The sequence below is a fragment of the Calypte anna genome, chromosome 14 (assembly GCF_003957555.1).
Source record: "Calypte anna isolate BGI_N300 chromosome 14, bCalAnn1_v1.p, whole genome shotgun sequence".
NCBI classification, from domain to species: Eukaryota; Metazoa; Chordata; class Aves; order Apodiformes; family Trochilidae; genus Calypte; species Calypte anna.
The window spans coordinates 7,254,949-7,268,759 of NC_044260.1; the positions used below are offsets into that span (position 1 = coordinate 7,254,949).

The window sequence follows — 13,811 nt, forward strand, 5'->3', positions numbered from 1 at the left end:
GCTGAGAAACCTTGCAATGTATAGATGTTTTGGTGACATGGTATTGTTACATTTCCATTTTCAAAAAGGCACTTTGAGATTTTCAGCCACTTGTAATGTTGAAATGCCTGGTAGAGGGGAGTAAAAAAATTTAAAACAAACAAACAACAAAACAAATTTTTTTTGGGACAAGCTGCTTTTTTTAATTCTAGGTTTTCTATCTTCATATTTGACCATGCTGACTCACCAGATACAGTTCTGTTGATCTTAAACAATATGATGACTTTTAAGGCTTAATTGTACTGATTTCACTGAGTTTTATTTCTGCTTAGTGCTCTGATCCTTGAGGAAAAGAAATGCTAACAAGACAGCTAAAAATAATTTACATTAAGTCCTAACACTGAGAATATGAGAAAAAAATTTAAAAGGAGTTGACACATAGCTCAAAGCATGGAACAAATTTGTGGGTAATTTTACAAAATGAAATACTAGGCTATCAAATGTGTTGTCAGAAAGTGTTTATTGCCTAAAATGTAACTCTCCCTTAAGAAGATTTATCTTTCTTGAAATCTAAGGCAGCTGTGAGATAGAGGAGAAGGGTCTAATCCCAACTCTTACACTGTCACAAGTCACGGTCCCCCGACAACATGGCCTAGAGGTTTTCCTCTGAACATTGAACGTGTTGCTTATATCTGACTGAGCTGGTTGGAAATTTCCTCAGCAACATTTAGTTGTCTTGTTTTCCATCTACCATGACATGGTTACAGCTCACAAGTACACTGTAATTTAAATACTCCCTGTTGAAACTGGATGATATTTACAACATATTTTGGCAGCTGTTTTGAAGAAAAGCAGAAGCAAAGTTGTTTGGAACTTTTACGTAACATTCAGTTGTTGGCATTTCCATGAATTATGAGATGATTATGTGAGGCAAGTACAGCTCACTCAGACCTAACCATGTAAGAGAGCTGCTCAGCAGATTTAAGACAGCTCATGCAAAAGAGGAATTCTAGCAATCAGACTCTCTGAAGCCTTTGCAGAATTATAATAAATCTAAATCCTAATTCTATCCCCACCACCTTTGATGTTAAATCTAGTCTTAAATTAGAGCTACTGTTAATTGCAGCACTGAAATAATTTTGCATAATGATGAGACTGTTTGTTCCTTTTACCTTACTCATTTTCCTATCTGCTGAAAAAAAAATATCCAGAGCAATCCAGATCTGCAGAAATATACAGATGTAATATATACATTAGCTCTTCAGACTGCTAATCACTAAAATATCATGTCACTTGTTCACAAGCAGATGGCATACACAATACCATAACTGACAGATCTGATACTGCATTCCTTGCACATCTGAAAAGTCTCATGTGGAATGCAAGAAATGCAAGCCTACATAGTGGCCTATTCTGCATTTTGGAGATGCTAAACAACTGCAAATCAATGCCTTCTGTTGACACAAGGGAGAATTAAGTACTTCTGAAAAACTGACAATTCTTGTGTATGTTCCAACTTTAAGTAAAACTTAGTGGTGTTAATCTGTTCTTCTTAAACACCATCTCATGGCAAGTAGATAAATTTTAAATTGCATTAGAAGGAATTGCAATAACTCAAAAAAGTCCCCAGTTTCAAAATAAACATATAGACTGTTCATCAGAAATGATGCCTAGTCCCTGTTAAGTCCTCTGGTGGCACTTGGATCCACATTTTTAGAGATTACCAAACTAGGAGAGAACATCCTCCACCTAAAGGAAACAATTTCCAAAAATGTCAAGTTTCCTTGGAAGGTTCATTTCAATGAATTTAAGTTCAGCCAGTGGCAGCCTTCAATTTCCTCAGGGAATGAAAAACACCATTGCACTAGAAAAATTCTTTGAGTGCAGGATGTCTCTGTGGATGCCACCTGACGTATTCGAGAGACAAATGTTGACATCACAGTCTTTCCACAATAAAAGTAAAGAATCACAGATTCTGGAATTCACATATTGCTGGAAAGGATCTCTGGCAGTCTCTGGCCCAATCAGTTCCTCAGAAGGCCAACTTAGGATACACTGCTCTAAGCTGAGTTTGAGTATCTTCAAGGATGGAGATTCTATAACCTCTCTAAGCAAACTAATAAGTCATGATTAAATCCTCTGTATCAAGCTTTTGTGAATAAAGTACACAAATAAAACTCTGCTGAGTACACAGATAAACCAAAATTACATTAGAAATTATTTATACTACATCAAATCAGAAAGGATCTAACAACACCCTGTATTATCACACTGATAACTTGTACTCAGGCTTAGAGTAAGACCATTCTACTCAGTACAATACTCAGTACAACACTGCTTCATGATTCACTGGATAAAGGAAATGTTGTTTATTTAATTTATCTTTCCTTAAGAAAATTAAAGAGCAAGCCAAAATGTGAATGGCAGATCTGAGTTCTACTAAGCCCAAAGACTTTGAGTTCCCAGACACACCTCAGTCTCCTCGTTACCCTGTAAAGCAATTTAATCTCTAATCCTCCCAATACTTCTTGTGAAATAAACATATACTATGATGTCTTTAAGTGGAAACCACACACAAAGATTTACTGTTCTACAAAAACTCTTAGAAAAAGCATATAGAGGGCCAGGGTGTTGAATCCACTATCGCAAACCCACAATAGTGCTCCAGCCACTGAATCCATGATTTTTCTTAAACTGAAATTTTGGGTTGTCCTGATACAGGAGCAGAATCATGCATAAGATACAATCTCCTGGTATTGAGTGGAAGCTGGATGCTGCTGAACTTTATATTCCCTTGAAAATCCCAACTCAGAGCCATCTCTAAACTTCAGATTCAGTTTCAGCTCTCCAGTTTTCAAAATCTCACTGTCAGCTTCTAACAAGTAAGAGAGCACAGAAAGGGCAAAGGGATGTCAGAACATTCATTACACACATAGACTGGTAAAGTTTCTCCTTTGAGTTAGCAGCCAACCCATGTGGAAAATCTTTGATGCAGCATCATCAGAGGCTCCTAGAGCTCTTCACACAAACAGTGTGGGAAGAGAGGGTCAAAGCTGGATTCATTTCCTGGAATGGGTTACTGAAATAGATACATCTTGATTAAATATGCAGACATATGAGCAGACATATGCCTGATATTTTCCTGCTTTCTTGTTTGGATATTTAAAAACACGTTGATTAGCAGATGTTGTGAAATGTGGACTTATTTAAAGCCTTTGCATTTTGTGAAACCTAATTTCCACAATCCTTTTGCTTGCAGACATAAAAAGATACCACTACTCTTGCATGGACTTTCTAGTACACTCCTGTACCAAAGGCCTATAGAGTAAACTATCCAGCAGCTGGAATATGACTGCTCCATAACTTATGATTTGTTTATCAGCATGTCCTACACTCACAAAAAGAAGAAAATCAGAGGGGCTTTTATATCAAGCTCCATATATATATATATTTATATCAAGCTCGGATCATAACATCACTTCCAGTATGGAAATAAGACACCCCTAGATGATACCTGCCCCCACAGTTACAAAGATATTATTGACCTTCAGTTCAAAGAGGGAATCTATGTCAAAATAAAATATGCAAATACTTGACTCAAAGTTTCATCACTATTAAGATATTAATCAGCTGGGGGTTTGTTGGATACTGATTTTCAGCTCTAATTCCCAGGCTTCCAGAACATGACAGCCTGTGATATTTAGCTATCATAAGAATAAACACAGTAAAATCTAGCTTTGTTAGACAAAATAACCTGTTCTTCCTAATCATCATTCAAATCCTCTGGAATTATTTCTGAATTTTCCATTTAGTCTGTTTATATTCCAGTCTTTCGAGTGATTTCCTGTATGGGCTCTTTTTTTGCTTGTTTTTCTTGCTCATGAACACCCAGCTGTTAACCTGTTCTCATTCTCAGTTCCTTGCTTTTGTCTCACCCCAAGCAGTCTCAGAGGTCTAAGGGCTGGACTTGCCTGTCTTTGGTGCCATCTAGAGACAACCTCTGCTTTGCCACAGAAATACTCAAAATCATGTATGGCTTTGCAATCTCAAAGTATTCTTCCCACAAGAATTCTCAAAGTAGCTTTATGCTACATTGACCAAGCGTTGGGCTTTATTTTAAATGTAATGGCATTACTCAAATACTATTTAAATATGCAATGCACATATAGGTATGTGTAGGCATGAAGTGCTGCACCAATGCCTTTTAATCCTGTTGGTCAATTTCAGCCATTCTTGAGGTCAGGAAGTGCCAACAGATTTTATAAGATAGGTGAGCAGAGGATCCTGTTTATAGCCAGTAAGACAAGACTGTAACTTGAGCTTAGCTACTGTTAGAATTCTTGCAGACATTTATTTTTCAGTACAGAGAGAAAACCAAATACGGATTTCACTGCTCAGTTTCACTGCTTACCATTAACTAATGCATATTCCTGTGTGTTGCCAAACAACTAACCCTTCATTCTATAAAAGGGGCACATTTATTACGATGATTTAAAATGCACATGATGAATTAAGACTAAGCAATGTCTTCAATGTTAAACTTTTACAGTCTAAAGTATATACTTCAGAATTTAGGTAACCAAAACGTATATATCAGCTTACTGAGACCATTCTTGGGTGATTTAAAATTGAAAGGTTTATCTGTGAGATTCTACTTGTATGTCAGATATATCTATTACAAATTTGGATGGGGCTTTGAGCAACCTGGTCTTGTAGAAGGTGTCCCTGCTCATGGTTGGGAAGTGGGAACTAGGTGATCTTTGAGGTCTTGCTCCTGTGTGACCTCCACTAGGTGATCCTAATCTGGCAGGGGGGTTGAACTCAATGATCTCTTGAGGTCCCCAACCCCTAACATCCTGCACTTCTGAGATTCTGTGATTCTTCAAGCTTGAACCATTCAGTGACTCTATGATTAGTATTATTTGAGGGCAACTGCAGGAATAATGTTTCATGGGCAATTCCTTTCTGCATGAAGCCCTTAACAGTCTAAGTCTATGATGATGTCAATTTGTTGCTATGATTAAGCAATAAAAAAAAAGACTACTACTTCTTTATCAAAAATCATTCACTAGAGTAAAAAAAGTGCAGGCTGAGAGATTTACTTTGCATGGCACTAAACTTATATATTGTCTAAAACACCATGCACATTCCTTTGGGATATAAATAACAATCTGATTAGCTAGCAGGTCTTGTCAGCCACAGTAACTTATCCCCTGGGGTATTTGAGCCATCACATGGCTCTAGGACTTCTGTAAAAGGTCGAGAGGACTTAACTAAGGTCTATATAAGTCATTATCTCTGGCATTCGAGAAAGAATTAAGTCAAGAGGACTGCAGCTCTTTTACCTTACTGATTTTTCTGTTCTTGGCTTAGGGAAATCTAAGTGGCAAGGTGAGTTCTATCTTTCCTCTGGAGTTTTTGAAGACATCACAATAATCCACACAAAAAAATGCATGGAAATAACTGAAGATCCCCAGATGCTGTGCAGTTCTGGAGCCAGGCACTGATGCATCCAAACTAAACGAAGGAACAGTCAGCTCCTGCAGGGCAGCTCCTGGGGTTTGCCCTGACACCTGGGTTGGAACTGCCCTCCTAATGAAGTGTGGCTGTCCTGGTGGGACAACATCAAAGGCTGATAGACCAAATTCACCATCAACTCCACCCAATATTACTTTTTCTTTTACAGTGGCTTTGACATGGCTCTTACCGATATCCTGACAGAAGCTGAAATTGCTGCTGGCCTACAGAGCTGTCAAGGTAACATTTATGTTTTAAATTCAGCTTTTCAGTTTACCTTTCAAATTCCTTGGCCCTCACTACCCCAACATTGCAATTCCAATAGAAGCAGATAGGTCTGGAAGGATGAACTAGACAGTATAATGTTGATTTCCTCTCTAGGATACATGGTAAGATGGTCTTGTTATGTTTGTTTGTTTGCTAATTATGGTTTTGCTTTTATTATCAAAAAGATAAAATGGAGGCAAAATAATGGAAAAGATTCAATTTTTTTATCTTTTCCAGACAAGGTACAGACACCTATCATCACTTGTGCATTGTAGGGATTTTTTTAAAATCCAGTGTCTGAAATCCTGTTTCTTTCATAGAATAATAATAAAACTTCTGCTGATTTCAATAGAAGTACAATTTTTACCAGGTTTTGTGAAATTATGTTTGGGTGAAGCATCTGTTTACAAATATATGTTCTTCAATGACAAAGACCACAGTGAGTATATTGCTAGGTTTGAGTCATCACTGATGGAATATTGACATTAACCTACAATAAAGCCAGGAAAATCAATGATTGTAGACTGGGATTTCTAATGACACTTTACTGCTTTTTGAACAGAAAGCTAATTTTTCTTTTGTCCGTCTCTTCCTGCTTATTTCAGCTGCTGACTCATTTGATTACAAAACCTTTTTTGTCAAAGTGGGTCTCAACTCCAAGTCCAAAGACCAGGTTGCCAAAGTCTTCGGAATTCTCGACCAGGACAAGAGTGGCTTTATTGAGGAAGATGAACTGAAGTAAGTAAATAAAAAATGAGTTACCAACAGGTTTGTTTTATTGTCCAAAAATGCAGGATAAGATCAGAAATACTCCCTAGTCTCTTAGGATGAGGTGTGTGTGTCTGTCTGTCTGTCTGTATGCTTGTGCTGAAAGAGCTGCAAGACAAATAATGAAGGAAAGGGTGGATCACAGTGCAAAATACTCTGATAGCACTGAAAATACTTGTTTCATGTAGGGATAACTGATAGATTCTGTCGTCAAAAATAACAGTTCTGCTACAGTTTGCTTTCTCTAATTACAAGATTTTTTACCAGACTGAATTCAAAGGGCTATTTTTCTCTCATCTTTCTTTCTACCACATGAATTATAACTTCCAGATCCTATTCATGTGACTTTGAAGTTAAAAAGCTAGGTTAGAAGAATTCCTGCCACTTGTAAAAGTCTGCAGAGAAAAGAAGATAACACAGGAAGGAACATGTATCCTGCCACTATAGAATCAGTTTTAATTTTGCCTTTTAAGCCAATGAAACCAAAACGTCATCAACATCTTCCTTTCTTACCTTTATTTGCACTGAAGTTAGAGGAAGTTTTGCCATTGAATTAAAAATTAATTACTTCTGAAATAGCCTCAAGAACTGGATGAGGCTTAGAATTTTAAAGTTATTAGCAACAAATTCAAAATGCTTACAGTACTGAGTATGCCTCATTCTCTTGTCCTCTTATCTTTAACAGACTTTTCCTGCAGAATTTCTCAGCCAGTGCCAGAGCTCTGACTGATGCTGAGACCAAGGCATTCCTAGCAGCAGGTGACAGTGATGGAGATGGCAAAATTGGAGTGGATGGTAAGACTGCCTCTATTAAATGAAGTCATATTTTCCATTGAGACTTCCTAATGACAGTTGCCTCGCTATATACATGGGAAGTTATAGATCTGATTCTGATGTGCTCAGATCTGCTCTGTACTGTAGAGAGGATCTAACCCAGGAGCTGGTCTATAATCTGACCTTGGCTACAGGTGGTCAGTCCCTTTTTTCATATACAGATATTTTTTCAGAACTGGAACTTCAATTGATCTATTAATATACTGATATATTTATGAAATATATAATTTCACTGCTTTTTACTTTTGAACTATGGTAAAATGTGATATTTCCTTTGCTTAAGTATCAGCTATTATGAGTATACAATGTGCTACCTTCAAGGAATGACTATCAGAGGAAGTATCATTAGTTTCCCATTCTAACTCTAAAAATTAAGAAAGTACTTTTTTGACTACATGATTACAAAATGTGCTACCATTTCATTTTTCTTTTATTTCTTTTTCAGAGTTCCAAGCTCTGGTTAAATCTTAGAAAGAAGTCAAGATAAAGAGGAAGATATCCGTGCCATAAACAATCTTTCTTATTGCAAGCCTACTATTTATTTATATATTTTGTTCCCTGAAAGACCATGAACAATTGCTGGAAAGACATTTCATATTACTGGAAAACATCTGAAATAGTGCAAGCACTACTAAAACCACATCCCCCAATGCTTTTGCAGGCCTTTACACCACTGTGAGACTGAACTGGAATCCACTCATGTGAATTTTGGGCATTAAAGATTCTAATAAAAATATTTAAAAAAAGATAAATTAAAAACATCTCTGTGGGTCTTTTAATTTTCATTATTTGCATAAATACCTATCACCTGTTGTAAAAAAATCAAATTAATAAAATGTCCAGGTGTAAAACCTGGTTAACTGTCAGCAGTGGTATTTAATAAAGAGGTGTATTTGATGCTCCATACATTTTAATGTCATTCTTTATGCAACTGATTATGCTTCATACAGTAATTATGATTTACGTAGCACTAATTCAGCTGTCAATTTTAATATAAAATCAAATGGATCCAAGGTGAATCTAGATTACTGAGACAGCAATTTTCTCACAGCAAAATTCCCCATGAAACCTCTTACCTTCCCTTCCTGCCCACCTGATGGCACTATTGTTTCACTTACAAGAAGTTAGAACGGTATTGTATAGTTCTAGTCAGTTCTAGTAACGACTTGTCCACTTGTGTTGATGATTTACGAGATCAACTCATCTCTGAGCACAGAATGCTAACATTCTGTTTTCCAAAGAACGGAACACTGAGCCTCAGATCTTGGAAGCAGGATGGAAGTCTCAAGAAAGGTCTGTGGTGCTGGTTTGCAGCTGGAGAATAAACACCTTTTGTTAAGTCCACTTTGCACACTGAGTAACCCTAGGTGCCAAACCCCAGGTGCAGGCCTATTCCCATCTTGTCTCCAGGTGCTAGCTGGTCAGCAGGTTACAAATCCAGCACACCACCTGCACCTGGCAAGAGGCACACCATGGTACAGGGAAACAAAGCAAAAAGACATGGATCTATCTCCACAGGGGTAGGAGTTGGCATCTGAGTTCCCCCTCTGTCATATGAGGCCTGCAGGATTGCACACAGAGAACCGGAACACAGATTCAGCGCCTTATAATCATGTCAACACTATGCCAAAATTAGTTCTTGCAAGATCAGTGTGAAGAGTATTAACTGCTACCACAATTCTAAATTGTTTATTTTGCATGAAAGTATAATTGGAGAAGGTGTGTTTTTACAACCCTCACTGTCCTTTGCAACTGAAGGCAAAGGGAGCTGTGGTTTGGATACAGGTAGGTGAAAAGCACTTTGTGCTCCATAATGGCAAACCAGGGCATGTTGCCCCAAACAAATCAATGTTCTGCTGCCTTTCTCCATCTCAAAACTGATGGTAGCATAATGCCCACATATCACAGGGTTGTCAACATAAATGTACAAATATTTGTGAGGAAAGTAGAACAAAATGAAGAGCACCATCAAAAATTTGCTAGGAAATCAACATTTTTTTCTTTACAGATAGATTGCAACACGAATACAATGTGGAGGAAATAACCATATTATGCAAGATTAAAGCAATCTACAGGACTTTAATGAATACTCAATGTATTCATGCCTGTTACATTAGCCAAAAAATATATTTCCATTAACTCTCATGAATGAATGTAATACTGTAGAATTTTCCTTAGGGCACAGAAAACCTACAGCACTGACAGCAGACAGAAACATACAACTGCATGTAGGGTCAGAGTCAGCACATGGTGTTATTGTGTTACTGAGTCACAGAATCACTTGCAAGTGCACTTACAGCACCCCATATGCTAGAGGAGACCATGCAAGACAGCTTTTTAGGTGAAAAATATCCTGATCAGAAAAATCTCTGGTATTTAGTTATGCTATTCATAAGTTAGGTTAGTCCATTCTGCTATCATTTTCAATCAGAAATCAAGCTCATTTACACGGAATTATAAGGATATAATTTAAACTGGGGCAAGTACAGGAGACATTTCTCCTAACACAAGAGAAGTACCTGTCTTTGCTCATCTCCAGACACACACTGCTGCAGGATGTATCTTGTATCTCCAATTCTCCAGTCCAGATCTCTGCTCAGCACTCTGGGTAAAGTTTTCTACATGCTGCAGGGAAAGAAAACTTTGTCACTGACGCTTCCAAAGCCTGGATTTCCTCTTTCATTGTAGTAATGCACAGTACCAAAAAGTCAAATGCTAAACCACATTCTTAAACCCCTCTGTTAAATATGGCAAACTACTGTGACTCAAGCAACCATTCAAGCTGTATCCTGTAATTATTTCTGTATGATTTAAGCAAGTGCTTTAAGAAACAAGCTACTTCCAAACCCATTACAAAGGCAGAATCTATTATCCAGGATCATGATACATTTATCCTGGCCTTAACACAACAAGGGCTGAAAGATGGAGTTGTATGGGTTTTAGAACAGCTGCTACAGCATCTCTTTACACTATTGTAGTTGGTCTCAGGTTAACACCTCTCCTCTGATCTCATCTGAGACAACTGCTGATGTTTCTTTTGCATCTGCTTTAAGCTCTGTCAAGTCTTTGGTTGATTGCCCCTGCTAATTAACTCTGTACTCTATACCAAATAGAACAAAGAATACAAGTCCAGTCCACAGCTGTCCATGATTTATCAAAACAACTTTCCTCTGCATATTAGAGAAGGCAATGGTACTCAATTTGGAAACAGTTGTTTTATATGTTTAGATTTGTAGCAAGAACTTGTCAGTATGAATGTTGTGTATTTCTCAGAACTACACCTTCCAGTTAAATTCTGGAAGTATGAAACAAAAGAAAAAAAATGTCTTTAGTATTCCAGTGCATAAAGACACCTTGGAGGAAAACAACAGAAGTAAAGTTACAAAAGCACATAAAACTTCAGATGAACAACTCAATAGCAGAGATGAGAGTGAAAAACAAACAAACAAAACAAAACAAAAAAGCAAACTTAATAATTTTTTGAACTTCATAGGGACAAGTGCTAAACACTCCTGGCAACTGTGCAATAATTGGTCTCTTTACAAGATTTTGCACTATTGTTCACTACCCATTACCTACCAGCAGTTGTTCTGGTTGGATTATTAGGTATTTTAATTTTTGTATTACATTTTTTTAATACCATCCTTTAGAAAAATTCTCTTAGAGACCCCAGGTTTTCAACTGCTAAAGTGATTACAATCATCTAAGTTAACACCCCAGAAGAAAGAACAACAGGAAGATGATTTAGTTGTAAAATAGGTTAATAACTACAAAATTCCTTTGTATAAAATACTCATCCCTGACTATTTCATTCTAATTGTAGTGGAGGGAAACCTGTACGTCAGATGAAGTGTCATTAATAAATAAATAAAAGCCAGTAACCCTAGATTCCCACCTGGATCAATATACAGTGACATCAACTTGATTCTGAAATTCAGCTCTTTCAGGCTTTTGTAAACCATCTTTCAGACAGGATTAGCATCACTTTTGTTGTCAGTGTTGAATTCCAAGCATTAAAAGAATCCTTCATAAGCAATAATAGTGAACTTACTGTAGCAATTAGCTCACTTTTATTTGAGAATATATTTTAATATAATACTAATTCTGGCTACTTTAGTACTGCTGAATACCTGTAAAAACACCTGTGTACCATGAAAGAGGGTATGAGGTAAATTGGAGCACTTGGTGCTCCAATACAATGCCTAAATTAGTTGCAGCCAAATTTTGAGCTTGCCTTGATCTTGTAATTTTACTTTACTCCACTTACATTTCCTTGTTCTCACCAGCTTTAATAACTAGACTTGTACAACCCAAAAATTTAAACAAAGCAAGCAGTTCAACGAGCAGAGTGCAGAGAAAGCAGAAACAAAGGAAAGCTACTATAAAATAACACCCATGGCACTACCAAAGAAGTCTAAAAAAATACTTTTCTGTAGAAATATCTTGGCAGTTTAAATTACAAGACCCCTTCTGTTAAAACTCCTATTGACTTGAGATGATCATAAAGGAGGAAATTCTCAACAGAGTTCAAAAAGACACCTACAAGGGTGCTGTAGGAAGGCTGTAGAAAGCACAGTGTGCACTTCATTCCCACTGCCACTGCCTGATAGAGTATAAGATCAATAACATCTGTAAATTGTAGACAGAACACAATATGAATACAGAGCACTGAATGAAGGAGAACGGAATGATCAGGTCTTCAGCTTGTACAAATCAGCATTGTTTCATTTGTTTCAATCAGACACTACTAATTTATAGCAGCCCATGGTTCTTAGGCTTAATCAGAAAGTGCTCTTCCAGATTATTGTAAGCAGTTTTCTTATTGAAAGAGGAGAGCATTCTATTACTAGTAAACAATTGACATTTGGGTTAAAGTAAGCCTAATTATTCCTGATTTATGCCATCTTCTTTTGCATACAAAAGTGATAGCAAAAAAGGTTAAAGTACCATTAAATGATGTCTGCTTTTTTGTGTTGATTATACCTTATATTTCTCTACCCAAATTCAGACAAACAGGTGCTATGGAACAATTGCTACTCTTGATACCTCATTCTTACTTTCCTTAAATCAATCACGAGTAAACTCACTGTAGTACATGAGCTTACAGCCAGGCTTAGATATGTTACTACTCTCCACAGTACTACGACTCCACAGTATAGTTTTGCTGCTATAAAAAATATTGTTCAGCATACCAAGCTACCTCTGCTCGTTAAGAAATAAAATGATTTTCATGTATGAGGAGAACATTACTTTAGATACCATCATAGCCTGTACTACAATGAACTCTGATCAGTATACATGTGGGTTTTATTGGTCTTCATACCAGAATTCTGCCCCCATTAAAAACAGAAATAGATTTTTTGCCTGAGAAGGACATATCTACTCATACCTGCTGTTCCAACTTTTCTTTTTTCCAGAATCAATGCTCTTGATACATACAATAAAGTCCCACTTATTTATACATACAATTTTAATTTTATATTAAGGACATAGATTGTGAGAGTGTGTGCTGTAAAATGTATATAAATCTATCTCCATGCTAAAAAAGCCTGATTCCTACTTCAACTAAGTCTATTATTGATTTAGTGTAATTTAAATTTATTCAAAATAGATGATTAAGTAGGCCATACATAACCTCTCAAGGACCAGAGACAACACAATTATCTTTATCAGCTTTACCTAGTTTCAGAGTTTTGCTGTTGATTTCCATTCCAGCTCAGGGACAGCGCTGGAACTTAGAAAATGGTCAGGAAATATGAAATGAAGCTTACTGTGGAAAGACCACCCCAAACTACAGCATGCTTTCCTCTACCCTAGTGACAAGTTGTCTTTGTCAGAATGACACATTGTCACCTCTGATCTTTCATCTCCAACTTCCTTTATAAATTCCAAAGGATCAACAGACTTAGGGAAACCAAACCAGTTTCTTTCCCTAAGGACTGGGCTGCTGGAGTCACCCTCCAGTGAGCGACTTTAAGGCCCAGAGGTTAACTGAAAATCTTCAGCATACTTGGAGACTGAAAAGCTACATTTTGATGGCAGAGCTGTACTTAAGGAAGTACATGTGGATTTATTAGAAAACTCTTCTTCTTAGCCATATTATCTTAAGATATAAATAGAAAGAAAAGTTTAATTAGTTACGGGAGAAATTTGAGCTAGGTCTCAAATCAAACATTTGATCCATGAAACAGTAACCTAAGTAGTGGTTATTGTCACCTTTTGAATCCTTTATAAGCCAGAGTGGGAAGCCAGAGCCAACATTATTATTTTGCCTGGTATATCCTCAGCTATTTTTCCTTCACCTAGCTGAGAAAACGATAAAGGTGAGCAGCTGACTTGAGATTAATTAAATGAAATTGCTGTGCAGAGCTACACCAGTAGTAAGTAAAATAACTGTTGTTCTAAGATTTTTATTTTAATTGCTGCAATTACATATGGATGGGCCT

At 36.9% G+C, this 13,811-nt stretch overlaps 1 protein-coding gene across 1 annotated transcript; it reads left to right on the forward strand.

The window, feature by feature from the left end:
- Window positions 1–5,639: 5,639 nt before the first annotated feature.
- LOC103539722 (parvalbumin beta) lies at window positions 5,640–7,836 on the forward strand. The gene is made up of 4 exons (XM_008506252.1): window positions 5,640–5,736; window positions 6,369–6,501; window positions 7,217–7,326; window positions 7,811–7,836. Exons 1-4 carry the CDS (start codon window positions 5,676–5,678, stop codon window positions 7,834–7,836), a joined length of 330 nt encoding a protein of 109 aa, XP_008504474.1. The 5' UTR covers window positions 5,640–5,675.
- Window positions 7,837–13,811: the final 5,975 nt, after the last annotated feature.

Excerpts from the sequence above, each read along its gene's own strand:
- LOC103539722 (XM_008506252.1), top strand. The coding sequence starts at position 5,676 with ATGGCTCTTACCGATATCCTGACAGAAGCTGAAATTGCTGCTGGCCTA. Across the intron at positions 5,737-6,368 it reads TGGCCTACAGAGCTGTCAAG|CTGCTGACTCATTTGATTAC; the intron begins GTAACATTTATG and ends TGCTTATTTCAG. Across the intron at positions 6,502-7,216 it reads ATTGAGGAAGATGAACTGAA|ACTTTTCCTGCAGAATTTCT; the intron begins GTAAGTAAATAA and ends TATCTTTAACAG.